Source organism: Periplaneta americana, chromosome 16 (genome assembly GCF_040183065.1).
Source record: "Periplaneta americana isolate PAMFEO1 chromosome 16, P.americana_PAMFEO1_priV1, whole genome shotgun sequence".
In the NCBI taxonomy this organism is placed as follows: Eukaryota; Metazoa; Arthropoda; class Insecta; order Blattodea; family Blattidae; genus Periplaneta; species Periplaneta americana.
Window position 1 is genome coordinate 56,390,562 of NC_091132.1, and position 27,858 is coordinate 56,418,419.

The 27,858-nt window shown below is 34.4% G+C and overlaps 1 protein-coding gene across 1 annotated transcript in view; it reads right to left on the reverse strand.

The window, feature by feature from the left end:
* The window catches only part of LOC138716306 (microtubule-associated protein futsch), an 84,895-nt gene extending 62,453 nt beyond the window's left edge, over positions 1-22,442 (reverse strand). The window contains exon 1 of the mRNA XM_069849242.1: positions 22,293-22,442. Within this exon, the coding sequence (XP_069705343.1) occupies positions 22,293-22,437 (145 nt within the window). The 5' untranslated portion in view covers positions 22,438-22,442. The remainder of the gene's footprint in view (positions 1-22,292) is intronic.
* Positions 22,443-27,858: the final 5,416 nt, after the last annotated feature.

Below are 27,858 nucleotides of genomic sequence, written 5' to 3' on the forward strand. Positions count from 1 at the left end.
AACCAATTGTATTGCAATATATACCTCAACAATTACTTCTAACCAAAGGTGAAAAAAAAGTTCTGCACTATGCACTTTACTCTTATTCTTGTCTCCCACCACTGAAATCATCAGACGAAAGTGTTGCTGTACTTCTCTGCATCACTAGGAGCACGAATGCAATGCAAATTTTACCCAGGATTTAAGTTACAATCGCTTTTGTCGCTTTTTGCTACTCAAGGTCGAGAAATCCGACTAACTTTAAAACAGAATATACAGAAATGTGACAATAATCTTTCACAGAGAAAGCTTTTAATTTGTAGGTATATAGATGAGAGTCGGGAAAAGTATATTGTTCTTTCGATGTCTTTCCGACCTGTTTAAGGTTTGCAGACATCATGTCTGAACCTCTGTTCCATTTTGGTGGCACATACAGACTACAGGGGTCATAAAACATTATGAACTACACTCCTAGTTGGATTTTAAAAAACATTAAGGCATTAATTTCTAATATTCAAATTATAGAATATTCTACTACTATTCCCCCTGTACACAGTTGACTGTCAGCGAGGATTTAGTTGCATGAACAATGTAAAGACAAATTAGAAACCGTCTTTCTGTAGAAAGAGTTAGCACTCTTCTTGAAGGGACATCTCGTAATGACTTTGAGTTTGAAAAGGCATTCAGTGAGTGGAATATGCATAAAAACTGACGTATTGTGGTGTGATATAGTGTAATGCAAATGCAACAGCAATACTGACAGTCTGCTGTAGATATGATGTGTAAATATGTGTATGTGTATGGTATGTGTAAAAGATCATTTTGAAAACAATACAATTTCAATAAATAGATTACTGTTTGTTTCAATTCAATATACGTACATCATTTTTGAAACCCTCATTAATAGTAACATTTAGAAAATTTAGTGAAGAATTTTACACAACTTTTCACAATTTGCACAAATGTTAATTTTGATTTGTGCATTTTTGCGACTTCTTTTTATTTTCTAGCTTAAACCCTGCTTTTACCTCTTTGTATTAAGAGTGAAATGTAAATATTGCATCATAAACAATGCTTTAACTCTTAATTCCAGAATTTTCATACTGAATCTGAAATATAATTCGAGTAAATAAATTCCATGTTCATCTTTATTCTGCAAACTGAAATTCATAACATATTTAGAAACAAATATCTCCCCGCAACCTGTGTGGAGCCACGATGTTTGCAGCAGAAAGAATCAAACTGAAGAATCAGTTTATGTTATCACATTTTTTTGCCGATTTATGAATTTTGTTCCCAAGTATTATTGGAAATAGAGTACACACTTACTTATGGCTTTTAAGGAACCCGCAGGTTCACTGTCACCCTCACATAAGCCCGCCATCGGTCACTATTCTGTGCAAGATTAATCCAGTCTCTATCATCATATCCCACTTCCCTCTAATCCATTTTAATATTATCCTCCCATCTACGTCTCGGCCTCCCCAAAGGTCTTTTTCCCTCCGGTCTCCCAACTAACACTCTATATGTATTTCTGGATTTGTCAATAAGTGCTACATGCTCTGCCCATCTCAACCGTCTGGATTTAATGTTCCTAATATGTCAGGTGAAGAATACAGTGCATGCAGTTCTGCGTTGCGTAACTTTCTCCATTATCCTGTAACTTCATCTCTCTTAGCCCCAAATATTTTCCTGGAATCTTATTCCCAATCTCTGTTCCTCTCTCAAAGTAAGAGTCCAAGTTTCACAACTATACAGAACAACCGGTAATATAAATGTTTTATAAATTCTAACTTGCAGATTGTTTTGACAACAAACTAGATGACAAAAGCTTCTCAACCGAATAATAACACGCATTTTCCATATTTATTCTGTGTTTAATTTCCTCCTGAGTGTCACTTATATTTGTTACTGTTGCTCAAAGATATTTGAATTTTTCCACCTCTTCAAAGGATAAATTTCCATTTCTTACAATATTCTGTTACAAGACATAATCACATACTTTGTCTTTTCGGGATTTACTTCCAAACCTATCGCTTTACTTGCTTCAAGTAAAATTTCCGTGTTTTTCCTAATCATTTCTGAATTCTCTCCTAACATATTCACGTCATCCACATAGACAAGAAGTTGATGTAACCTGTCAAATTCCAAACCCTCTCTGTTATCCTGAACTTTCCTAATGGCATATTCTAGAACGAAGTTAAAAAGTAAAGATGACAGTGCATCTCCTTGCTTTAGCTCGAAGTGAATTGGAAAAGCATCCAACAGAAACTCTGTTTCTTCGGAATACCAACTTCTATAAGAATATTATATAAAGCTCCCTTCTTAACAGAGTCATATGACTTTTTGAAATCTATGAATAACTTATCTGTCGAATACAAAAAATCTGATCAACAGTCGATCTATTGGAAATAGAGTACTGTAATACGTATCTCTGGTCAATGTTACAATCTGTCAAGGACAGTCATCAGTTGAAGAGGATGACGCTTCCTTTCAAGCAACAAAACACACATTGTTTGGGTTGCACAGTCTTTCAAAAAAAGGATGGAAATATTGAAACATAATACAGTTGCATTCGCCCCTCCCTCTAACACCCTAAAAAACTTGATGGAAGCTATAGTAGCTTTCTCTTTTTAAAATTGTGTGCTAACAGAAAAACCAATCATATCAACAACTTAGCTTCAGCTTTTTAAAATTGTGTGCTAACAGTAAAAACAATCATATCAACAGCTTAGCTTCAGCTTTGGATTTATGATGGCCATATTGTTGCAGTGAAACTAGGGCAAGTGGGCAAAAAAAACAAAGACTTAACATTAAAAAGACCACACCATACACGAGCCTCGCTCTTACGGTAGTAGCTAGAAACATTTTTGTTTTATAAATGTAATTTGTACTCACTAGCTAGCTAGTTAAATAAATAAAAAATAAATTTAAAAAAAAATAATAAAAATAAACTTTCAATTACTGAAGGCTATGACAAATAACCAAAAATGAGTCAACGAAAGCAGCAGTGCAATTATTCCACTTCTATGCAAGTTGTTAAAAACTGAGACCACTCTGAGAGTGGCAAAGGAAAATAGAAACAAACTGTAAAAGGAATTACAGCAGGGAAGACAGTCAAGTGACGCCAGTTTCATAACTATAGTTTATCCTACGTTCATGAAAAAGATGCTCGTAACTAGATCTCAGATTTTAGGTTAAATGCCTATTTTTTTCTGTAGGGATAAACTAAAACTATTTAAATATCTATATTTTATATAAAATATGAACGTTTGAAAGTGGTTTTATGGTGCCCATGCTCATGGCCATTGAGACCTGTTTTTAAGGCTTTAGAGCCTAAAATTGCCATTTTTATTTGTTAACAGAGAGTCTTTATTTTTAAATTTTCGTGTAGCAGTGAATGGGAAAGTTTTGAATGTCATGGGGTGGGTTTGGTTCAAATATCCTGTAATAGTTTGGTTGTAGGCATAAGAAATTCCTGGAAGTTGTCTGGTTTTGTTAAGCACTTGAGCAGATAGTAGGAATGTGATGAATCGGGAGGATATAGTTCTCCCTAAAGAGATCAGCATGACAAATATTGCTAGATCCATTGCTTTGGTATCATTGGGAAGAATTTTTTTTCGCCTATAAAATGATTCTGGGTACCAAGTTCCAGACTCCTACAAAAAGTTTATGGTACATGTATTTTCACATGGATTGTCATTTACAACTTAAAGTTCAGTTAATATGGTATTTCTACCTCAGCAAATGGCATGTGTGTGCATGTGCATATGTAATTTACACCTGAAATGATTGAATATTCTGTTTGCTATATGGGCACTGATTGAAAATATTTGAACAGGTCAATATAGTGTTGTTGCTGTGCTACAAATATAAATGCAATGGACAGAAAGAAAGAAAAAAAAAAACACACACACACACACAAGTGTTCTCTCCTTCTTACAGTGTTCCCCTCTTCTCTCTCATCCTCTATCCCTTCTGCTCTCCCTCTTCTCCATTCCACGGTTGCTTCCCTCTCCTTTACCCCTCCCTTCTCCATCCCCATTTTCCCCGCTCTCTGTCCCCCTTTCACCTCTCCCCTACCCCTCTTCCTGTCTTTCGCTCTCCCTCTCCCCTCCGTCTCTCCATATCCCTTTCTCTTACCTGCTGTTCCTCTCTCCCCTTCTTCCCCTCTCCCTCTGTCCCTTTTCTCCTCCCTCTCTCTGTCTCCCCCCACCTTTCTCTTTCTCCCCCATTTCCTCCTCTCTTATCCTCTGCACCCCTGTTTCTCCTCTCCCTGCAGATATCACAAATTATCCACTAAATGAAAGATAAAACGATAATTTGTGCACAAAACATGACGTGCAGGTGAAATAAGAGGTGACAGTGACACATAACATGATTTCGAATAATTATTGATTGATACATTCAGTTACTATGACAGTGCATTCCAAACAAAGAACGGTCAAGTACAGAGTAGTTTTAATCAGGCTGTGCTTAAGATTTTTTCTTTTGATATACATTTGCTTATTCCAAAGGATTACTTGTCAAAGAATGCTATGAAAGATTTAAGTTGAAAATCCATCTAGCCTAGAGTCTTCCTCAACTTTAAAACCACGAGCCGTGACTGTCCTTGTCTTATTTGCATTTATCTTCATCCCATATTGCTCACAGCTATCATTTAGCTTCAGTACCACATCCCTTAGTATCATCTACTCTTCTGCCATATCATCAGCAAATCTTTATTCTTCTGTCTTCTACTATCACTCCTTCCAAGCCTACTACTATATTGTATTGTTGTTATTTATTTACTTTACTTAAATTGCAATGTTTTATACAATTCTGTAGTTTCCTCTACCTTCCCCACTTCTGGGGTTTATAAATCACATATTCTCATTAATCCTCTACATATTTAATGTGCAGTTCAATTATTATTTTCATTCCTGAACATATAACTGTTTTAGGTATAGTGAAAGACTATTGAAACTTATGTAGGGCCTATACATAGGTAGGTTGTATTGTAAAATTAGGTATTTTATGTTTTATTATTAATTGTAATTATTGTGTTAAATTGTATTGTGTATTCTTATTGTATTGTGTATTGTATAATTGTATTGTGTATTGTAAATTTTGTGTATTGTTTACATTGTGTATACCACTGCCACTGGGTGCTTGCCCACTTTCGGTGTAAATAAATACATACATACATACATACATACATACATACATACATACATACATACATACATACATACAATATAATAAACTCCAGTCTCGTCTGCATTGTAAACATAATTCGGAGGAAATTCTGAATTAATTTTCGGCCTCTCCTTTTTTACATGCATCATTCTGCCGCAGAGAAATCAGCATCGTGTTCATTTATACGCCTTTTGCCATTTTTTTCATTAGTAAAACCATTCTTATGTTGCTACAAAATCGTCTTTTCCTATTTTCTTAGTAAGTTCCTCTGCTGTTTGTGTCTTGAGTAGACCTCGGAAATTTAGGCACTTAAAAACTAACTTTTTGGCACCTAAATTAGGCCCTGAATTTATGAAAATAGACACTAAAAACATAGATTTAGGCAACTAGAAATACAATTTCAAGCAGCTAAAAATACTATTTTATGCAGTTCAAATATAATTTCTACCCACACAAACTATAGTAACTATAAAAATGCAATTAATTAGTGAGTATTAAACATTAGGTATACAGTGACAAAAAAGTAAAAAAATATTGTGGTTAGAAACTTTATTTTTGTTAAGTCTTAAATTCTGAATACTGGTACGTAATTTTTAATGAATTCATTGACCTCATTGCTCTAAGGCTGCTAATACATAAGTGCTCATATTACAATTAAATTAATTAATTTACCAATGAATTTACAATTAACACATCATTCATAATTAGCATTACAATATATAACTATGTTTTTCTCCGATTTTATATTGTGAAACTTTGCCTTCTCAGAAAATGAAATTCTTGTCAATTTTTTCTGCTATGACTACTAAATTTCACTGAGCCATTCATGATGAGTATATAGTTTAATTTACGGACGTGAAAATTAAATTTTTAGAGTCTGGCTTTGGTCACTGATATTCTTCAATTTTTATTATTAAGGATATAATTTTAGATCAAACACTATAATAAGTTATTTTTTCCTATTACGAGTATTTGTGATAAAATTATAAATGTAAAAATCAGATATGCTTATTTTGTTAATTGCTATATTATTACTATACATAAAGCTAAGATTCACTAACTTATTTAACAACGAAGATATATCAATAATAGAAACTTCTTTTCATAAACAACCTGAAAGTTCATTGCCAGCCTCACATAAGCCCACCCTCGGTTGCTATCCTGAGCAAGATTAATCCAGTCCCTAGTATCATATACCACCTCCCTTAAAACCATTCTAATTTAATTAATTTTTTTTTCAATTTAATTTATTTGGCCATTAGACATATTATCCTCCTATCCATGTCTCGGTTTTCATAGATATTACTGCCAAAAATCTATATACATTTATAGCTGTGCAAGTCTTTGCTACATTAGTCACTAAATAAATAAAGTGATTTTCATTTATTTATTGCCAATGAAATAGAATTTTTAGAATAAATTTCAATACTTCTTTAAAAAAACACACACACATCTTACATACTGTTAAAAACAATGAATACTGCGCCATAATGAATTCCAAAAATCACTCTTCTATTGTATGTATTTATTGTCATTGCAAAGTGTCGTCACATATTAAATTGTTAAATATAGTTAATTCTTTGTTATATCAATTTCGTCAGTATTCATTTTAATATCAATGTTTTAGTATTAGTATTTATTTATTTAACCTGGTAGAGATAAGGCCATCAGTTTTTGTTTTTCTAGACAATGAACTGATGGATTAGTCTGAACTACGCTTTGCTAGCAGCAATGATGTGCTGTGTAATTTCATCAGATATGTTGTTTGTGTTTATTAATAAGAAGCCTAAATATGTACAATAATAATTATCTACTTGTATTTACGTGCTCCTTTAGTTACATTATATGGTTCTTTACTGTAATTAGACTTATTTATCAAATTATCACATACCAGTACATAGCTCAAAAGAATTAGTGGGTTACTTAGAAAATGTATGTTCCTCTGTAATGTTTATGAAATATTTTACAGTAGTGTGGTAACAAATATTACGTAAGCATTGTGAGACATCTAACATAACAAATTAATTGATTTGCTTCCGATTTTTGAAATACTTGCAACATAACTATCAAAACCTCAAGATAAATTAATAGAAAATTATCAAATTGATCTCCTAATTTTTTGTTTAGTAGTGTTTCCGGTTTTACTCTCATTAACCACTAATCCTATTTCTTGTCCCCTCCCTCTTTCTCTCTAAGGAAAGAAATGGCTCTTTCAGAGATAACAGTAACCAACTAATAATCACAAGATCATCGGCATATGCTACAACTTGCGTAGATTTATAGTACACTATAACTTGCTTCTCATTTGTAATTCTGTCTCCCTTATTACCATCTCTAGAGCAATATTAAAAGGAGGCATGTCAGTCTATCCCCTTTATACACACCATTATACTATGTTATGAAAGTAATGCAAATTTTTATTGAATTTTGACTAAATTCTGTGCTTCACACATTGTCATTCTTATCACACTGATTAAGTTTATTTGGTACATGCTACCCTATGTCTAGGAGAAATTAATTACAGTAGAACTCAGTTACATCATCATCCAAGGGGCATAAAATTTGTGTTATAAACAAGTGTCGTCATACGAAATAATAGTACAAACTATTACACTTTTATTACATCATACTACTTTTGACCAATAAATCGGTACGGATCAACGTGTTTCAATCGATCAAGGCTGATTATCCTACAAATTTTATCACCTCCTTAGTATTTTTTATCATATCCCTAGCATTTGTTTCTTTGTTAACATTGTACTTCCAATAATTGTACCTTTTAAAATGATTCATGTTTATTTCATCATTCTTAATTAAAACTTTTCTATCATTTATCTTGTTTACATTATTTAAGCATGTAATAGCTTCTGCTGTATGAAATTATAGATAGTTTAACATATATCGATAATCGAAGTGGAATGCAACTATCTTAATAAAAATGAAACTGAATCAACAAAGCCTTCTTGACTAGTAATCGTCCATAGAGGTCAATGAAAATTGTATAGTTGGCACAACTGATACAAAAGAACAGCTCATGATAACACACTACCGACATCTAGCGGAATATTTGTAATGATGAGATGATACAATAATATCTTCAAGACAGTTTAGTAAGTCAATATTTTATTGTATTGGAATACTTTATTTCTCCTAATCTTTATATACTTTCTTCTAATCGTGTAACAGTCAATTAAATCCCACTAGAGCTTTGATTTTCTCTAGATAAATCAAAACCCCTAGTGAGATTATTGTAGATAAATATGCTACTGCCAAAGGAGGTGTCTTCTCCATACTCTCCCTCTCTCTCTCTCTCTCTCTCTCTCTCTCTCTCTCTCTCTCTCTCTCTAACATCTGGTGCCCAGAGACAAAATCGTGATTCATCCATGAACAGCACTACTGACCACAGACAGGTACACAGCTCAATTCTGGTGTTGGTACGCAAACGGTAATCATACTGCCCAGTGCTGGGGGTGAGCAGTAGAGAAATTGCTGGTCTTGTTGAGGTCATACTAGCTTCGTCTAACAGTCCTCTTACTCACAGTGACATTCCTCACTGCTTCGAGATTATTTCTGGTCTGTACATGTTGCGATCTCGTAAAATATGCAGAACCAGAAACCTGTCATCCCTGGTGAATGTAGACATCTTAGGTTCTGATCCCACTCATCTGTGGTAGATATTGAGTTAATAAAATCACCACATTGAATTTTTCCAAAACAATGCACTAAGGGCTATTCGCAATGAAAAGTAAATGCAAACACAACGTGAATGCCAAAGCTTGCAGACAGGTTATTTAAAGTAAACATCCACAACAATTTTCGTAGGCATTAACATTAGAAGAATGAAAACATGCATGCAGAAGCTTGCGAACTCCAAGCTTTCCGTCTGTGATAATGTCAAGATTACCAAATTTCCAAGAATGCTGCCAGGAAAGTCGATTATTAGGGCTGCAAAGTGATTAGTCTATTTTTGTGTCTTATAATATGAGTAGAATGTCTCTGGAATGCACTTTCGTTCAAATGTACGTATATGTAACATGTACTTATTTTTAAGAGTGTACTGTCTCTGTTTGTAGTTCATAATTATTCTTTATTTAAAGTGTATTTTCTGTGTTAATACATTTCGGACACTTGAACTAAAACAGCAATCCACTGAACATCCTCATTGTAGTTAGATTAAGCTGGTGATATTTCAAATTTAGCTTTTACATCTCTCTTGGATCACTGTCCACTTATTATGATGGTGAATTAGAAGCAATCAATACACCCCTGAAACAGCTTTTCATCACATAAATTTAACAAAGTGGTTATACTTAGTGATTGTAAATCTGGACTCCAAGCACTAACAACAAGTCCTCCAGAAAACAGACGAGTAAGAGAAATTCTTTCTGCTCTTAAAATGCTACAAGGCCTTTGTAAAGAGGTAGTTCAATGGATACTCTCACACTGTGAAATAGTAGGTAATGAGAAGGCTGACTTCCTGGCAAAAAAAAAAAAAAAAAAAAATCTTGCTACTGGACCCATATATAAAAATGTAAGAAGTATGAATATACTTATAGAATTATTACATAATCAGTTATGGATTATACTCAATAAACATCACCAAAACTGATCTCATGCAATTTTTATTAATCAGAAAACCTAAATGGCAAAATTTGCAACAACAGCCTCTTAGGAAATAAAACACAGCATTCAAGTGAAGACAGCATCAATTTCCAACAATGAATGTTGCTGCAGTAATGATAAAATTTTACAATTGGTGTCAAAAATTCATTATGCTATACTTGAACAACATTTTGTAGTTGTTGTAGTAGCTGGACACAAACAGCCAGCTACTCCTAGACTCAATGTACACCAGGTTCTTTTTCGTGGTTGTACAGGTCTAGGAAATATCGTGTAGCAGATTACTACCCGCCCATGACTGACCATAAATACCTTCTTCAACCGTTGTCTTATTTTCACTTACCGCCTGCCCACCACGACCATAAATATCTGCCTCGACCACTGTTTATAATCGAACAAAGGATATTTATAAACAATACATTTGTTAAATTTTCGTGTTGGAGAAGTTGTCGAAAATTCGCGTAGGCGGGGGGGAGGGGGGGGGCAACATTTCGAAAACTGAGGTAAGTGATAACAGTGCAAACCCCACACATGAATTTCACCAGTGAGGGAACGTACCCTACTGCATAACACTTCCACGTAACAGTGAGGAGCTGTACAGGTTGCTGCCAGTAGACCTGGTACTATACAGGAGTAATTGGTCACAGAACATCAAGGAAATAATTTCAATGTACAATCATAGAGACTGGATTAATCTTGCTCAGGACAGGGACCAATGGCGGACTTATGTGAGGGCGGCAATGAACCTCCGGGTTCCTTAAAAGCCAGTAAGTATATGATAATAAAATTCAAACAATTCAACTTTTTCATAAACGAGAGTCTGAAAACAGTCATTTCTACATTGACACTCATGTTTCTATCTTGCCCTTTTTTTTTTTTTTGTACATAGAAAGTTTAGCCTATCTAAAAAAATTATAGAACCAGATACATATCTTATGTACGACAACATTAAGACCTAATACAAATTATTGTAAGACTACTATTCACAAAGAGATAATAGCCAATTTCAGTCACAACTTAGGTTAACAGTCAAGATTTTCCATCTCACATTTCCATTTTCCCCTTCTGTATCACTTGATGATTCGGTTTCAAGTGGAAGTTTGTAAGTCCTACAGAATAATTTGTTTTACACCTCATTTTAAAGGGAATTTCAAGAGCTTCAATTTGATATGCAACTTGACTATATTTAGTAAAATAAAAGGAAAACTCAAGAAACTAAAAAAAAATTTTGAGATAGTGTTTTTAACAATTTTGGAAAAATATATATATTTTTTTTTTCACTATTATTACAAACTACAAAACCTGAAACTTTTAGAGTGAGATCTCAATCGGATCAGGAGTAATGATAAAAATGTTGTAGGTCTACTGTACATTTCAAATTTCAAATTTATTTGTTTAATACACAAGATTTATACTACATTAGGCATTGCAGCCTGAAAGAGCAGAAGCTCGTGCTCGGACATCAACACGACTATTTTATTCCAGTTTCTAAGTTATAAGGTTTGAAGACCTTTTGAGATAAACAGTCTTGAAAATGTGACTTTCAAACAATGGATGCAGATTGATAATAAGTCTCTACTAAAAACCACTACAAAAATTTTTTGATGACTTGTTTGAGAGTTTATCAAAACTTTTAAGACATTCATTTATGGCTACTTAACAATCTGCCTATTTGCAACATCTGAAAGCAAATATACCTCAAAATGAGTGTATTGTAGTTTGTGACTTTGCTGAGAATTATTAATTTATACTTCAAAATGCTGCGCAAGAATTTCATTGGAACAATGCTCAAGCGACACTACATAAATGTGTGTTATATACAATGTAGATGAGAAGAGCAAAAAGTTGGTGCACTTAAGCTTGGTTATGTCTGATTATATTCTCATGATACTGTTGCTGTTCATTTATTCCATTGCTTCATGATTGACTTCTTAAAACTGAAATTGCTTCGAAAACCTGAGTAGCTTCATTACTTTTCAGACGAAGGAGCATCTGAGTACAAAAATAAGTCCAATTTCCTTAATCTTTGTCATCATGAGAAAGAATTTAACATTAAGGTGAGTGGAATTTCTTTTTTTCGCTTCCTCACATGGGAAAAATGCGTGTAATGGCGTGGGAGGAGCAGTACAATGTTTAGCAGCACTGGCAAGTCTTCCTATGGTCTATAATGAACAAATCATGAACCCTCACCAACTGCATGATTGGGCTAAAGACAGTATCACAAACATTAATCTTTTATATTCCACTAAGGAGGAACACGAGACGGAGGAAAAAATCCAGAAGAGTAGCTTTCAATCAGTAAAAACAATAAATAATACTCAACAATTCCACAGTTATAATCCTGTAAATGAGACTAGAGTTTCCGTAGAGAGTTATTCATTTTCAGAGGACTCGAGCATAAAGTAATGGTAACAGCAGATGACACTGATAATAATGTGGATATCAACAACACTGTTGGTTTTGTTACATGCCATTACTGCAATTAATGATGACTAGGTTGTGTATTAGGGGGTAGAAGGCAATGAAGTAAAACTAAGTTTTTTGGAACCAAATGGACCTTCGTCATTCAAATATTCCCAATTTTCTGACATATTATATGTGCACAAAATTGCAGTATTGACCAAATGGATCCTACAATAGAAAGAATTTATTGGCTAACAGGATCTGAAACTCAAAGAACAAACAAGAAAGTACTTTTAAAATCAGCAGAGAAGAAACAAGAGGTTTGACAATAGAAGTACAAAATGCTCGAAAACTATTATTTTATTAGGTAAAATCTTTAACTTGTATCTACCCTTGTATTAAGTTTGATTTATAATATGTGGGTTTCATTAAGTTCTGTAACACTTGGTAACTTACCTAAATTAAAATTTTAAAGTATAATCACATTTGGCCTAGAATACATTTTTTATCTTCTGATTCCATTGAGATTCCACTCTAAAAGTTTCAAGTTTCATAGTTTGTAACAATACTGAAAACATTTTTTTTTTTGCAAAATAAAAAAAAATTACTATCTCAAATTTTTTTAAGTTTTTAGACGTCAATTTTTTTTTTAACCAAAGAGAGTCAAGTAGTATATCAAATTAAACCTTATAAAATTCCTTTTAAAATGAGGTGTAGAACAACTCTGTAGGACTTACAGAATCAGAATTATTCAAAAATTGAATGTTACTGTAAACAAAAGAACTTTTTTTTTTTCGGAATAATATAGTTTATTGCTTTCACGTGTTAAATATTAGGTTACGGTACCTTGTTGACTAGTTTCAACCTATTGTGGGCTATCTTCAGAACTGGGTGGTCCTGGTCTTCGCACTTTCTCATTGCATTTCCGGTGGGAGTGTGTTTGTGTAGTGTAATGTGAAGTCAAAAAGTGTGTGCGTGTTCTGAAATTGAGTTGTGTGTTGAGGATTTCATGCGGGTGTATTTTTGTGTGTCTGTATATTTTGTATTGTTCTAGTGTGTTTAGTTTCTGGTTTTTTCAGTTGAATATGTAGAATTTCCATGTCTGTGTTTATTTTGCTGTAGGTGTGGTTGGCATTTGTGATGTGTTCTGCATATGTGGAAGTGTTCTGTAATTTTGTTATGGCTGTGATGTATTCTTTGTAATGTGTTTGAAATGATCTGTCTGTCTGTCTGTCTGTCCTATATAGAAGTTATTGCACATGTTGCATTTGAGTTTGTATATGCCTGTGTGGTTGTATTTGTTTGTGTTGTTTGTGTGTTGGTACGTTTTGGTGATTGACTAATGGTCTGATAGGTGTATTTTCTTTATGTATTTTCGGGTGTGTTTAGTTTAGGTGCTTCTGGTTTGTTTGGTTTTAGTTGTTGTTTCTTGTTCGGAATTGTGTGTCTGTTTTTGTTTATTGTTTTTTTATTATGTTGTGATACTGTGTTGTGAGGTCGTTTTTGAGTTCTATGATGTTGTTCTCCTTGAAATATGTTTCTATTTTATTGTGAGTGCTGTACCTTTGGAGAAATTGTATTTAACAGTATTTTTCTTGAGCACCACGCATTGCAATGACACCCAATTTATACAGTCAAATTATCAGTAGTTCTTCTTTATTTTCAATTTTACAGAGATGAGTTTTGTCACTTTTTTTTATATAATCTTTAAATGGTGATAAGTAATTTGTCCAAAGGTACAATACAGTGATGTACCTTTGGACATTGTCATTTTATACACAAAATTCCTAAAACTAATACATACAGAACAAAAATAGGTACTTCATACATTGAATTGAGGCACTTAATATGCAGCTGAACATATTACAAAATCTAGGACTACATCAAAAAAAATTAGTTTCTCAACATTTAATACATGGTATGAAACAAAAGATTTACAACTTTAAATGGTTATTGAAACACAAACAATTTCAAGTCTACTACATATTTCAAAAGCAGTGAAACATAAACAGTAGACAATTATTTCACATCATATGCAGTGAAGTCAATACAGAAAGACAGCAGAGACATTTGCCGCTCAGAACCTCCTATAGAAATTGGTTTTGGAAGTTTCATTTCAATGTCATCTGCATTTATGTCATAAACATCTTCATTCCCATGAACAAATCTGTTAGTGTTTGGTATGCGTTTCAGATATTTAACTTGAAACTCTGATCTCATTACTCTAACCAACTCAGCAACATAAAACACAATTCTTTTTTTCCCAGCCAACTTTACTAACAAAAAATCTCCTTTTCCAATAATTATTCTACCTTCATACAGCTTTTCTTTCTCAAGATTTTCGGCCAGACTTCTGTTGAGTTCCTCTTGCATTTCTTCTCAGGTCTCAGCATCTGATGATGATGATGGTAATTCTATTTCATCCTCGTCACTTTCATCTTCCAAACTGGGATAAACAAGACTTTTTGACATTGCGTTTTTTAGACCAGTTTTATTTTCTCTTTAGGCCTACATTTTTCTACTTCTTCCGTTTTTGGAGTGTCTGTCAAAACCCTTGACCTCCCTCTTTGACTTTTGCATGGGTCAGCTTTTGGGAAAAGACGAATCTCATGGGGCGAAACAATGTCTGGATTGGAAGCTGTGATGTTTCCAAGCTTTGTCACTTCCATAGATAGTGATGATGGCTGAGGAGAGGAGAAAGAAGAACACTTTGGCAAATTAGGATTTGGTAATGGCCTATCTGTCATGTAGGAAGACAGAAACTCATCTTCTCTGAACCCATTTTCATTTACAGGAAACATGTAAGTTACTTCGAATCCTTTAATAATATTCTGAGAAGTAAATGCCAGTAGAAAGGCTTTCTCACAAATCTCGTTCACTTAGTAGGTGCTAAGGGGTTTTCCCGGGTTGCTGAACATCCATTCTGATACGGCACTGTTGTAGTGCGTTTTGTATGGCCCAAAAACTGTTTGGTCTAACAGCTGTAATTTATGGGAAGCATGTGGCGGAAGTGTCACAAGTATTATCCCATTACTTCTGCACTTTTCAATAGCTGCAAAATAAATATGGCTTTCATGATTGTCCAGAATCAAAATTATTGGGTCTTGTTTTGATGGCTTTACATACAGTACGAAATGATCTAGATATTTTATTAACAAGTTTTCGTTTGTCCATCCTGAAGGGTTTGCTCCTCCAATGGTTCCTGGTGGTGTGTCTTTCAACATGTGGTCCTTGAAGTGAACACGGAGGAAAATTAGCATTGGAAGAACATGATTACCAGTAGCATCGATGGCTGCTATCATCGTGACATTAACACCATGTTCACCAGATGTGACACTGCCTATCTATTTAATACCTTTGGGTGCTATTATTTTGGGTGGGGTATGTACAGTTGAATTTCCACTTTCATTCATATTGTATATTCTATCACGTGAAAATGGTTTCCTTGACAAAACAGCTTTATAATTATCAAAAAATGCCTTGACATTAGTCTTATTAAAGCTCGTACATCTTGTCGGCTCTGGCTTTCTAAGTGATAAGGCAGGAAATCTTTTTAGAAATCCCGTAAGCCAACTCATTCTCGCTGCATTTTCAACTTTCCACTGTTCTGGAAAATTTACTTTATTAACTTCAGCATATTGAAAAGCAAGTACCCTACAATCCTCCTTAGTTAATCCATAGTGGAGTCTAGCAGTTGTTTTCAAATAATTTGATAGTTCTTCCTCTTGCTCTTTTGCAAACACTAATTTTGCATCATTCTTTCGAAGTTCTACAGATATAGTTTTACTTCTTGACCTCTGATGTGCCTTATAATAATGCCACAGGGTTGATTTTGAAATTGAAAATTCAGCAGCTGCATCTCTTATAGACTGGCCATCCAAGACAGCATGAATTGCTTCTTTCAAGGACCCCAAGTTCATTTGTTTTCTTTTCACACCTGTCTTGTTCCGCAGCACTATAACAGAGCATAGGACAGTATTATGTGACTTCCATCTATAATAACTAATGAATTTTCAAAGTAACAACGATCTGTAGTCAACATCAATCCAGAATAATAAAATCTAATCAGAAAACACTATGTTGTACCTTTGGACATGTCCACAGGTACTACAGCATTATGCTTGTCCAGAGCTGACTGCTGAAAAAATTTAAGTCAATGAACAGAAATCAGGTTATGTTTCAAAACATCCTGTCAGCTAGAATGAAAATACATATATGAAAGTATATTACTTATACCATAACTACTTTTTAAATTTTAAGTATAAATTAGAAATAAAATTCAAATATTTGTAAAAATACTTACTTTTTAATCGCAATTTCTTATTCTAGCATTATCATAGACAATACGTAGGGCTTTAACAGATTCTCTCCAATAGGATTGCCAACAGACTCAGGATGTAAACGTAATAAGGAAAAAACAACACAAAATTTCCTACCCAAAATTCAAATAAACCCCCTGTCCAGACATACAACTGTCCATAGGTACAACACTCTCCCCTATAGGCTAACTTGTTTGTGTAGGATTACTGTGCAATTTCCTTTGTCTGCTTTGATGAAAGTTTGGTTATGTTCTTCTTATTTTGTCTTTAAGGTACTTATTGTTTTATGTTCTTGTTTGTTTATTGTGGGTTGTTTATTTTGTATATGTTTCCTATTATGTTTTGTCTTATGTATTCGTGATGTTCACTTTGTGTGTTTTGTATTGCTGTTTCTGTGTTTATGATAGTTTGTACTTGTTGACTTGTTCCTGTGTTGTGCAGATTTTAAAAATGAATTACATCAAAACCTAACGAGATAATTTTTTTTCTACAAATAAAGTATTTTAATTCAGACCTTTAGGGAGAATGATTCCTGAAAGTATCATTAAAATCCAAGGTAATCAAGTTGAATTCTTTAATTTTTTGGTTGGTTTGGCATGAAATCACCCTAAAGCTTAAACGACGAACTTGTAGCAGGGAGATCTCGAATTTGAGATCTGTCCTGTCTCTCCTTTTCTTTCTTTTCTTTCCATCGCATTAATCTGTGCTCAGAATTATTGTGCACTGTAATTTATTTATAGACTTCTTTCCACATGTTTAGTATTAAAAAGAGTACAGAGGTAGGCCTACTGCTTCCTTCTAAAATGCAGCGTCTGACAGTGAGCAGTACTGTTTCACTGCTTCCTTATACATAACGCAGTGCCTTAGAGTGAGCAATACTATCTCAATATTATCACCGAACTTTCACTGACTAGTCACAAGTACTCTTCATAGTTCCAGAAAGAAAAAAAAAGGCCCACCTGAATTTTTTAAGTTTTAAATTCAATGCATTGTACATGCTCAGTGCTCCAAAGCAGTGGTACACACGAGATTGCTTTGGCAGTTACTGAAATTAATTTTATATCGATTGTTGTCATAATCCGAAAGGCATTTAAAAAGATGATATGAAAATTAATCTTTCTTAATAGTAGATGAATATAAATCTTACAGTAAAATAGAATTCATTACATAAAAAAAAAACTCTTTCCTCAACAGTATCCGAAGTTCCGAACCCTGAAGTTTGTAGTCGACAAGCAAGCACAGAGCTATAAGTGCTATCATAACAATGGTCAACAGTGATTTTGTTAAATGTAAAATTTCTGCTGTTTATTATGTAATTTCATCTGCTGATTCCTAAAATGAAGTCAGAATTTTTCTACCACCCACCATTTGTTTATAATTTTATAAAAACTGAGCAATTTTTATTGCTATATACAGTCCTTAACATGCTAATGGAATGAAAATATTTCAAATATTTCATCTTATTGCTTTAACATTTGACCTATAACTTTAGAGCATTGTTGCCTGAGAAGTCAGAATTTATAAAAATAAATTTTATTCCTCATAAGACTGTGAGAGTTAGTATTAATTCTCAGTTGAGTTGGAACTTAAAATATGGAACAAATTTCATAACCCGTGTTTTCTTTGTCCTAATTTTAAGTGTGGTAAAAGTATCTTATAAAGTGAAACATACCTCGAAATAAGTTATTATATAAATCACATAAACAATTTTTGTTACATTTATGGTTAATTAACTCTGAAAGCATATAGGCCTAGGCGAATTTTTACTACACTAGTTAAAAGAGCTTACAAGTGTTACTTTGATTTCAAAATAGATGAGGACAGGAACTGGACCCATGAAATATGTTGTGCTCCATGTAATTATATTAACTGGTTGGATAAAAGGATATTATCATATGCCTTTTCCAGTTCCAATGACATGCCGGAAACCTAAGGATCATTCAACAGACTGTTACTTTCTAGGAACTACAGCACAGAAGATTAGAGAGAACTTGTCAGCGAACTGCTTCAGAACTATAACGTGATGGAGTGTAGTATGTCTCTCAAAATAACTTCTTGGATTTTCATCTACTTTTTTTCCTCAAAATCTTCGAGTAGTGAGTGACAAACATGGGGAACATTTTCATCAGGATTTTTCTGAAATGGAAAAGCACTACCAGGAAAAATGGAGCCCAAATAATCTGGCAGACTACAGCTGGACACTCAAAAGAGATGTTTCCCAAACCAAGTATAGCCTAGAATCTATTTCACATACATTTTAAGTAAATAAATATGATTTTAGGTAAAATGTTACAAGGTATCAATACTAGAAATATCTGAATTACATTTCATATAATTACTCAAAAACCCTGTGTGACAAAAGAATTTTGAAAACATATTTGAAATCAGCACGAAAAATGCTATAAGAATCACCCATTCTTTATTTTTTAACAAAAAAAATATGTTTCATTTTGTTGACCAGTGAATCAGGGTTGTCATACGGTACTACACATACTATGTTTCATAATGACTCTTAGGCATTAATATGATCTTATTTTCAGATTAATTTCGTGCTTTTTGTATTAGTTTTGAAATACCTTCCTGTAAGTTAATACTATTCAAATAATACTGCATTGAAAACCGTTGTTACATCATTGTGGTGTGAACTGTGTGCCCTGTAAGGATCTTCAAGGGTCGAACCAATTTTTTTTCTGGGACTGTAGCCTACATGATAATGGTGGTGAAGGTGGTGGAAATGATGGCACGTTTTCTTTTTAATAATAAAATCAACTCGAACATTGCCACGTTTTCTTTTTAATAAGAAAATCAACTCGAACACAGTTAATCTTAAATAACATAGCTACATGAGATGAAGAAACCAGAGACTGTTGTGTGACCAATGTTATATTTATTCACTTCATAAGATATAAATGTGCCCTTAAATGTGAACAAAGCAAAAGAAGCTGACCAGTTCAGTTGCTTGCACTTTTGTGATGCATTTCCAACAACAATGGGGCCAAATGTCAACAAAACGAGCATTGTTTTGTTAATTTATTTTTATATTTAAGAATTTTCAGGCAAGTTTGTTTTGTTTTGAAGTATATTCTTGTAGTAAAGATGAGTACAAGTTGGGATGTCTGTAAATTCAAAATTTGAGTAAAGAATTATTCAAATTCAAAACATAAGTACTGTAGTCACAGACAGTGTCTCTATCATCCAGATAATTCATTCAGGATGTGGATGTTATACATCAAAACCTCAAAGGAAAATACATATTGTCCTGAATCCTGAGATATTTGTTGTTTTATTTTTAAAGTTCAATATAATTCTACACCTCAAAAAAAAAAAAAAAAGTCACTGACATGAGAAAAAATTCTGCATATTACAGTTAGGGCACAAATGCTGGTGTATTATAGGCCTACTACACTTCGGGTCTCTGCACATACATTTTACATCATAATGATGTATGAAGTATAGTATAGTTCTCAGGATTCTGAAGGTTATAGTAAGAAGTATTAAAATGACGGTGAAACTAGTGCACAGTTAGTTCTGATGATTTCAGAAGTGAAAATCCGCCTTTACACTACTTTATTACAGAAGAGTACCGACATCACAAAACAAAAAATCACCAGCCTTTGCTCAGAGTTTTAAAATCCTGCTCAGATTCGTATATATTCAAGGCACAACAAAAGACAAGATTAGACTACTAGACTACACTAGACTAGACTAACCTAACCTACCCTGTCACAGATATGGAAGGCATTAACAAAAGTCTAAACTAACCTAAACTATCACAGATTCGTATTATGCAACGTTGGTAATGTCACCAAAGTTATGTTGGTATGACTGAGGAGAGTTCTGAACACAGTGAACACTTAGGGCCATATTCATAGACATTCTTAGCGCGGGCTTGCAGTGGATGATCAGCGAACTAACGTTTTTCGTATTTATAAACCAGTGTTAAAGTTTATGGCTCAGTAAATGAAGAGGGTACCTGGCGTATCAGATATAACACTGAATTATACAATTTGTATAATGATGCGAATATAATTAAAGTGATCAAGGCCAACAGACTGAGATGGCTAGGCCATCTATATAGGATGGATGATGATAGCCCATGTAAAAAAGTCACTCTTACCGACCCATTCTACACAGTGAGAAAAGTGGGACGACCAGCAACAAGATAGCTCGACGATGTTGAAAAAGATTTGAAGTCAATCGGAGTAAGCCGCTGGAAAAATGAAGCACGGGACAGAATCAGATGGAGGAGAATCATTGAGGCGGTCTTGGCCTAAGAAGGCTGTTGTACCATAGAAGAAGAAGAAACCAGTGTTAGCGATATGATATGATTTGAATCCTGTACGAGTAATCACTCGATAGCCGGGGCTAGTTTAGCACGCTCGTAGTGTGGGCTAGTGAAATGTCTATGCATAGCACTCAAAGCCTTGGTTTTTCTGAACCGACACATGCGAGTTGCAAGGTGCAAACCCGGCTCGCATAATTCCAGGCTATACGAGAGATAGTGAGTGGTTTCTGTAACTGCGAGGTGCACAGACCTCGTATCAAGGCTTAAAGGTGTATAAGCGGAGTATGAGTTGGCTTCGATAAAAAAAATCTTTTTTGGATGGTATAACTAACATCTTATTTCGTTCCTCAGAGTTAAAAAAAAACTTATCTCATAAAACAAAAGAAGCTACAAGGAAATTTTGAAATAGATTTACATAAAAAAACTTATGAAAAAAAAAAAAACAAATTTAGCCTATTATTTAACATCTACCTACAAACATCAGCGACGAAATTATTGGTATGGTAGGCCTGTAGAAAGATAGAACAGATAACAAGTGACATAATTCATCCTTTAGACTCTAATAACATACTCTTTAACTAAAAATCATGTTAATCCTTATACCACCAACAGTACAATTTGCTCATAATAATAAGACAATGAAACAATACAAATGACTGAAATTATACCGAAAGTAGCTTTGAAAATCAATGGAATGAAAAGTGCTAATACTTGTTTCTTTCTCATAGCACACAGCGGATTTTGAAGGTGCAGCAATGATATAAATTAACCCCCAACTAAAAATTAGATACATTGGTTTACGCTGATGATCAAGTCCTGTTAGCCAGCTCAGAGGATGACTTACAAAAATCTATACATAATCTAAATAAAGTTGCTCAAAAAATCAGTACATTCCAAATGTTTCCAATCATATAGCATTGTGTAGTTTATCTCTACTTTGTCATAGCTATAGGCCCTATCTTCCGAAAACGTAATGAAATATAATGAATAACGTAACGTAAAAATTCAAAACTGTATTTCTCAAGAGAATAAATATTAAGATGTTTAACATAGTGACAATAGGTACTACTTCGAAATGTCAACTTTACATTTCCACACTGGCCAAGCATATCAATCCATGTACATCAAATTCAATGAAACAAATATGTTATATCAAGGCATTTCAACTTTCACGTAGAAATAATAAACAAATACAAAAGAATCCAAACGAATTCAAAACTCCCGCTGTGTAGCATGTATCATGATTATCAATGATGGCAGCACCTTTACCTCTTGCGGTGTACGCAAAATATGTCATCACGAAATTCCACTGCCTTAATAAACTAGATACAAACAAACAAGCTTCCAGAACTCAAAATACCTTACAACCTAACTTCAACTTGATCCATAAGCAAATTAAATCTCACGCACAAAACGTTTTGACAAACACAAAAACAAACACCTTTCAATTCTTATAAGGACGCTTTTGTCAAAAACTGTGTACTTCTTAAGATAACATATATGCTAACCTTCCTGAGAATTCTCCAGCATTTCTTGAAGTTCCAGGAAATTTGGATATGTAATCCCACATGATTTAGCAAACTTTTCTAGGAACGAGCAGATAACTGCAAAATTTGGGTCACAAACACAAGATGCTTCATTATCGGACGCCATTTTCACTCTCTGTAGGTACTACGTGATATAATCACTTTGCAATAATATTTAAAGAATGATAATAGTTCTTACTTTACTGACCACAAGAAAACGTAATTAAATTGACTCTATTTTAAGGAAATTTCGAGTATAAATTATTTAGAGCATAAAACAATCATAGATAATAACAATTTTGTAACACATTTGATTGAATTGGTTCAGAAATTCGATATCCAAAAGGTCCATGAGTTATCATAGTAACCAGTGTTGCCAAGTGTGCAGAATTCTACAGAAAGTAGCTATATAGCTGTGCTATATAGTGTGAACTTTGATTGTTGTGTGGAATTTTAAAGTAATTTACAAGTTTAATTATATATTTTCAACGTCGCTGACTATCATTATTTCTGCATGTACAAAATATAGGTCTATGTCCTATGTCTAAAGATTTTGTCGGATATTACTTGCTTATTATTATAGACAAATTTAATTTATTATGTTTCAGATTTTATATTGTTGTATGACCATAAATGTGGTATGACATTGACAAAAAAATTTATATGAGATTAGGGAAATCCCAATGATTGCGTGAAACTTCTAGGATATTGAATTAATAAAAATAAAATATAGAACAATGAATAAAAAATACAATACAATTTATCTGTTATGGTAACAATGGTTATTAAAGAAGAAAAATTCGCTCCAGCGCTGTGGATCGAACTCGGGTCCTTGGTTCGATCACCGGCGCCGGAGCGAATTTTTCTCCTTTAATAACCATTGTTACTAAAAATACCGTATTAATATCGTTCAACAGGACGGAAATAAATGCAGAAAATTTTGTTCTGAGATAAATTCTATAGGACCAAAAATTAATCTTTGTGTAAATATTTTTAGGTTGAAAAGATCCGACAGCTTTAATTGTCAATTTATCGTCTAAATTTTTCCGCGAGAACAGAGTTTAAATTAAACTGTCTATTGTATGTAGGCTATTCTTTCAAACACTTTTGCACACTTTATAATACTTTTACTTAATGGTGTAATGTTATGCACACTTTTGTAAAAGTACATATCCACATAGTATTTGATATTACAGAACATGATAGGAGTTTTAATTCCATGAACCATATTGTAGAACAACAAAGTGCTTTACCCAACTCCACTATAGCACAGGAATTGAAACTTACGAGAACGAAAGTGCAATGTCTCGTAACCAATGTAGTTGGTAGAAGATAGAACTATGGAACTCTTAAAAGGGAAAGTTTTTTCAATTCTTATCGATGAAAGTTCAGATCTAGGGAATGATAAGAATCTTTATATTCTCACCAGGTCTCTTAGTGATGATGGGCTTACTATAAATGCACTCCTCTTAGATAAAAGGTAAAAGGTAAAGGTATCCCCGTAACATGCCATGAAGGCATTTGGGGGGCATGGAGGTAGAGCCCCATACTTTCCATGACCTCGGCACTAGAATGAGGTGGTGTGGTCGGCACCACGCTCTGACCGCCTTTTACCCCCGGGAAAGACCCGGTACTCAATTTTATAGGAGGCTGAGTGAACCTCGGGGGCGTTCTGAAAGTTTGGCAACAAGAAAAAATCCTGTCACCACCTGGGATCGAACCCTGGACCTTCCAGTCCATAGCCAGCTGCTCTACCAACTGAGCTACCCGGCCGCCGCACTCCTCTTAGATTACGTCAAAATTAAGGATGCTACAGCTGAAAATTTGTTCACTGTGTTCGAGTATTGCCTTTCAAAGTATGGTTTGCGGATCGAAAATGTTACTGTGTACTGTAGCGATAATGCCAATGTCATGGTAGAACAAAGAAATTAATTTTGTATCTCGTCTTCTGCAACGAAATCCAGAGATCATAATTTTTGTTTGTATATATCATTCTCTCAATTTAATAGCTAGTGCTGCTACAGATTGTATTCCAAAAAATATAGAATCTTTAGTACATCTAATACTTTCATATTTCTCTAGAAGTGCAAAACAGCAAAGAATTCTAGAGAAAATTCAGTCCATCATGAAAGTTAATAACTTGAAGATGATAAATCCATCTAAAACGAGATGGTAGGCTCTGAGTAACTGTGTATCACGAATTCTTGATCAGCGGCAAGTTTTGTTTAGCTTAGCTATTTGCAGGGGCAAAATTGGAAGACAAAAATTCAGAGCTGATATAATATTCAATGAACTTAACAACCCCTTTAGCAAAGCATATTTGCAGTTTCTGAACTATATTGTTTAATTCATTTAACATGCTTTTCGAGTCCGAAAAAATCTCGATACCAATTTTTACAAGTGAAGCTGAATGGTTTCTGAGGATATTAGCTTCAAATTTCCTCAAACCTGAAATTATTTCAGGTAATCTTATCTAGAAGTGTAATTCCAAACATCCATCCAATTTACTACCTCTAAACGAAATCAAAGTAGGTCCAACTACAGAGGTCACTTTGCAGACATTGAAAAATTCTTCTGCTGTGGTCTAATGAAGATAGCATCCCCTTCATGGCCTTCACTCTTCAAACCTTGCTCTTATTCATAATTATATGAAGACTGTTCAGAAAGTAACTTCCGTTAGATCATTAAAAAAACATCTATGTAGTTGTCCTCCACTTTGCGGAGGGGGCAGAAGGAAGTAAGTACCACAGTCTAGTATATACAGTCACGAAGCTCAATACGTAGTAAATATGCATACATAGATAGTTGCTAACCACTAGGATCACTAATATCGACTCATTACAGACAATGCGAAATAGTACCGGCACAGTCTATTGTTTCTATCATCCTCACAACTCAAGCTTCCTGACTGTATACTAGACTATGGTACGTACTATGTCAATATTACGTTGTATATCTACATTGTGTCCAGAAAAGAACTGATGAATAGAAAGAATCATAACTATTAAACAAGTATTATATTTATTGCCTCGAGTCCACACCTGTGGAGTAACGGCTAGCGCGGGTTCGATTCCCGGTTGGGGCAAGTTACCTGGTTGAGGTTTTTTCTGGGGTTTTTCTTCAACCCAATATGAGCAAATGCTGGGTAACTTTCGGTGTTGGATCCCGGACTCATTTCACTGGCATTATCACCTTCATCTCATTCAGACGCTAAATAACCTGAGCTGTTGATAAAGCGTCGTAAAATAACCTACAAAAAAAATTATTGCCTCGATGTTTACACACTTACAAAGAGAAACTCAATAAGTTTTAGTGAATCTATATGTGAGCACAATTTGGCACAAATGTCCAGACAACACTCAATCTCCCATCACATACTCGAAAGCATCTCTGGTGTAACCAGTCCTATCATTTCATTGATTTGGCCATGTAAATCTGCAACATAGGCTACAGGAGTTTGATACACTTTATCCTTTACAAAACCCTATAGAAAGAAATCTAGTGGATGTCAGGTTATCGTGGCGGCCACCGCATAGGTTCACCTCTTCCATTCCAGTAGTCAGAAAGTGTTTAATGAAGAAAGGACTGCACATCGTTGGCACAGTGTGGAGGGGCTCCTTCCTGTTAGGAAATGGTTCTCAGAGCAGAATGTGTAATTTTGCAATATATCCAGATATGTGTTGTTGGTAACTGTGGGCTCTTTAAAGAAGAATGGTTCAATTTCTCCAGTCTTCCTCAGACAGCACCACATATTCACCTTAGGACTATGATGACCAGTGGCGTAGCATGAAATTTTGAGAAGGAGAAGCTAACTCAAGTTGTCTTTCATGTACGAGGAAACATATTGCGTCTTAAAATAAATAGTAGTCGATGTCAAGTCAGCAGTCCGAAGATCGGTTGGAACCTCATAAGTAACACCAATAAGGCATTACCTCAAATGGTACATAGTAAAATATGATTTGATGGTTTACACATATCTCTATAGACACATACAATACGTATAATTTAACATTAGCTCACTCCCTGTCATATTTAGAAAAACCACAATATTAATGGTCAATAGATACAGTGTTAGTAAAATTACATCAATCAACGTTAAAAGCCACCGGCGTAGCTCTGTCAGCTAAGGCGCTTGCCTGCCGATCCGGAGTTGCGTTCGGGCGCGGATTCGATTCCCGCTTGGGCTGATTACCTGGTTGGGTTTCTTCCAAGGTTTTCCCCAACATAAGGCAAATGTCAGGTAATCTATGGCGAATCCTCGGGCTCATCTCGCCAAATACCATCTTGCTATCACCAATCCCATCGACGCTAAATAACCTCGTAGTTGATACAGCGTCGTTAAATAACCAAGTAAAAATATCAACGTTAAAATCTTTATCAGAAGATTATGTTTGACTACATAAATTAGTGTCAGGAACTGTGATTTCAGGCATTATTTATTATAATAGCTACAGTGCACCATAACACTTCTACTGAACACAACTCACGAAAGGGATAACTCGGAAGCTAATTCTTTCCAATGCTAAAAGCTAGCTTCTTGAGAGCCTTGCGACCAGGGTAGTTTAGTTAGAAAGAGATGGAAAATCTGTGGGGTGCGTTACATAGAAGAATGTGTGAAAGAAACGAGTCTGTGGAGGGGATTGTAAGCTGGTGTGTGCAGGCTTCATGTTTACTGCTGCATCACAAATCATCCTGAACTGCCGCATCACAACATTTAAGGCGTACTTATAAATTGTATTAAAATTAATAAATAATTTTGTTCATAAACTGCAGTTTATTATGGAGTTATTAACTGGAGAAGCTGAGCTTTTTAGCTTACATTGACGCTACGCCACTGGTGATGACATGCAGGCTTTTGATACCCCAAACCTTGCAGTTGTCTGTTCACTTTGCCATAGACATGGAATATGGTTTCATCAGAAAAGGCTGCCATGAACACGTACCTGTCACCATTGTCAACACGTTCCAGCATTACATCTGCGAACTGCCTCTGATGAGGGCGATCTTTAGGCATGAAGCAGTTACAATTTGTAACAGTGCAGACGCCAACATTTGTACATAACGTCGTGTACTGTGGATTTCGACATATTCAGTTATCTTACCATCATACGAATGGATTTCCCGGGGCTTGTAAAAGAAGACAGCCAAAACCATATAATTTTCTTTCATTACTATGGATCGAAAACTTAATGTTGTCGAACAAGTCAGTAAAATGATAGCTGCAAATTCTTTGGGTTTTTTCCACAATTTCTTTGTCTGATAAACTGCTGAGCCCTGATGGCTGGAGTAGCGAGAATTTCGAGATATCATTTGTGCTCTCAAAACATGAGGGGAAAATATGAATGTCACATTGCTGTTAAGGGTGAGATAATGATCTAATTCAAAATATTAATGCAAAATTTATTGCAGTTCCTATTAAAAATTAGGGAAAACATGGAAATTTTACTTGAAGCAAGTAAAGCGATCGGTTTGGAAGTAAATCCCGAAAAGACAAAGTATATGATTATGTCTCGTGACCAGAATATTGTACGAAATGGAAATATAAAAA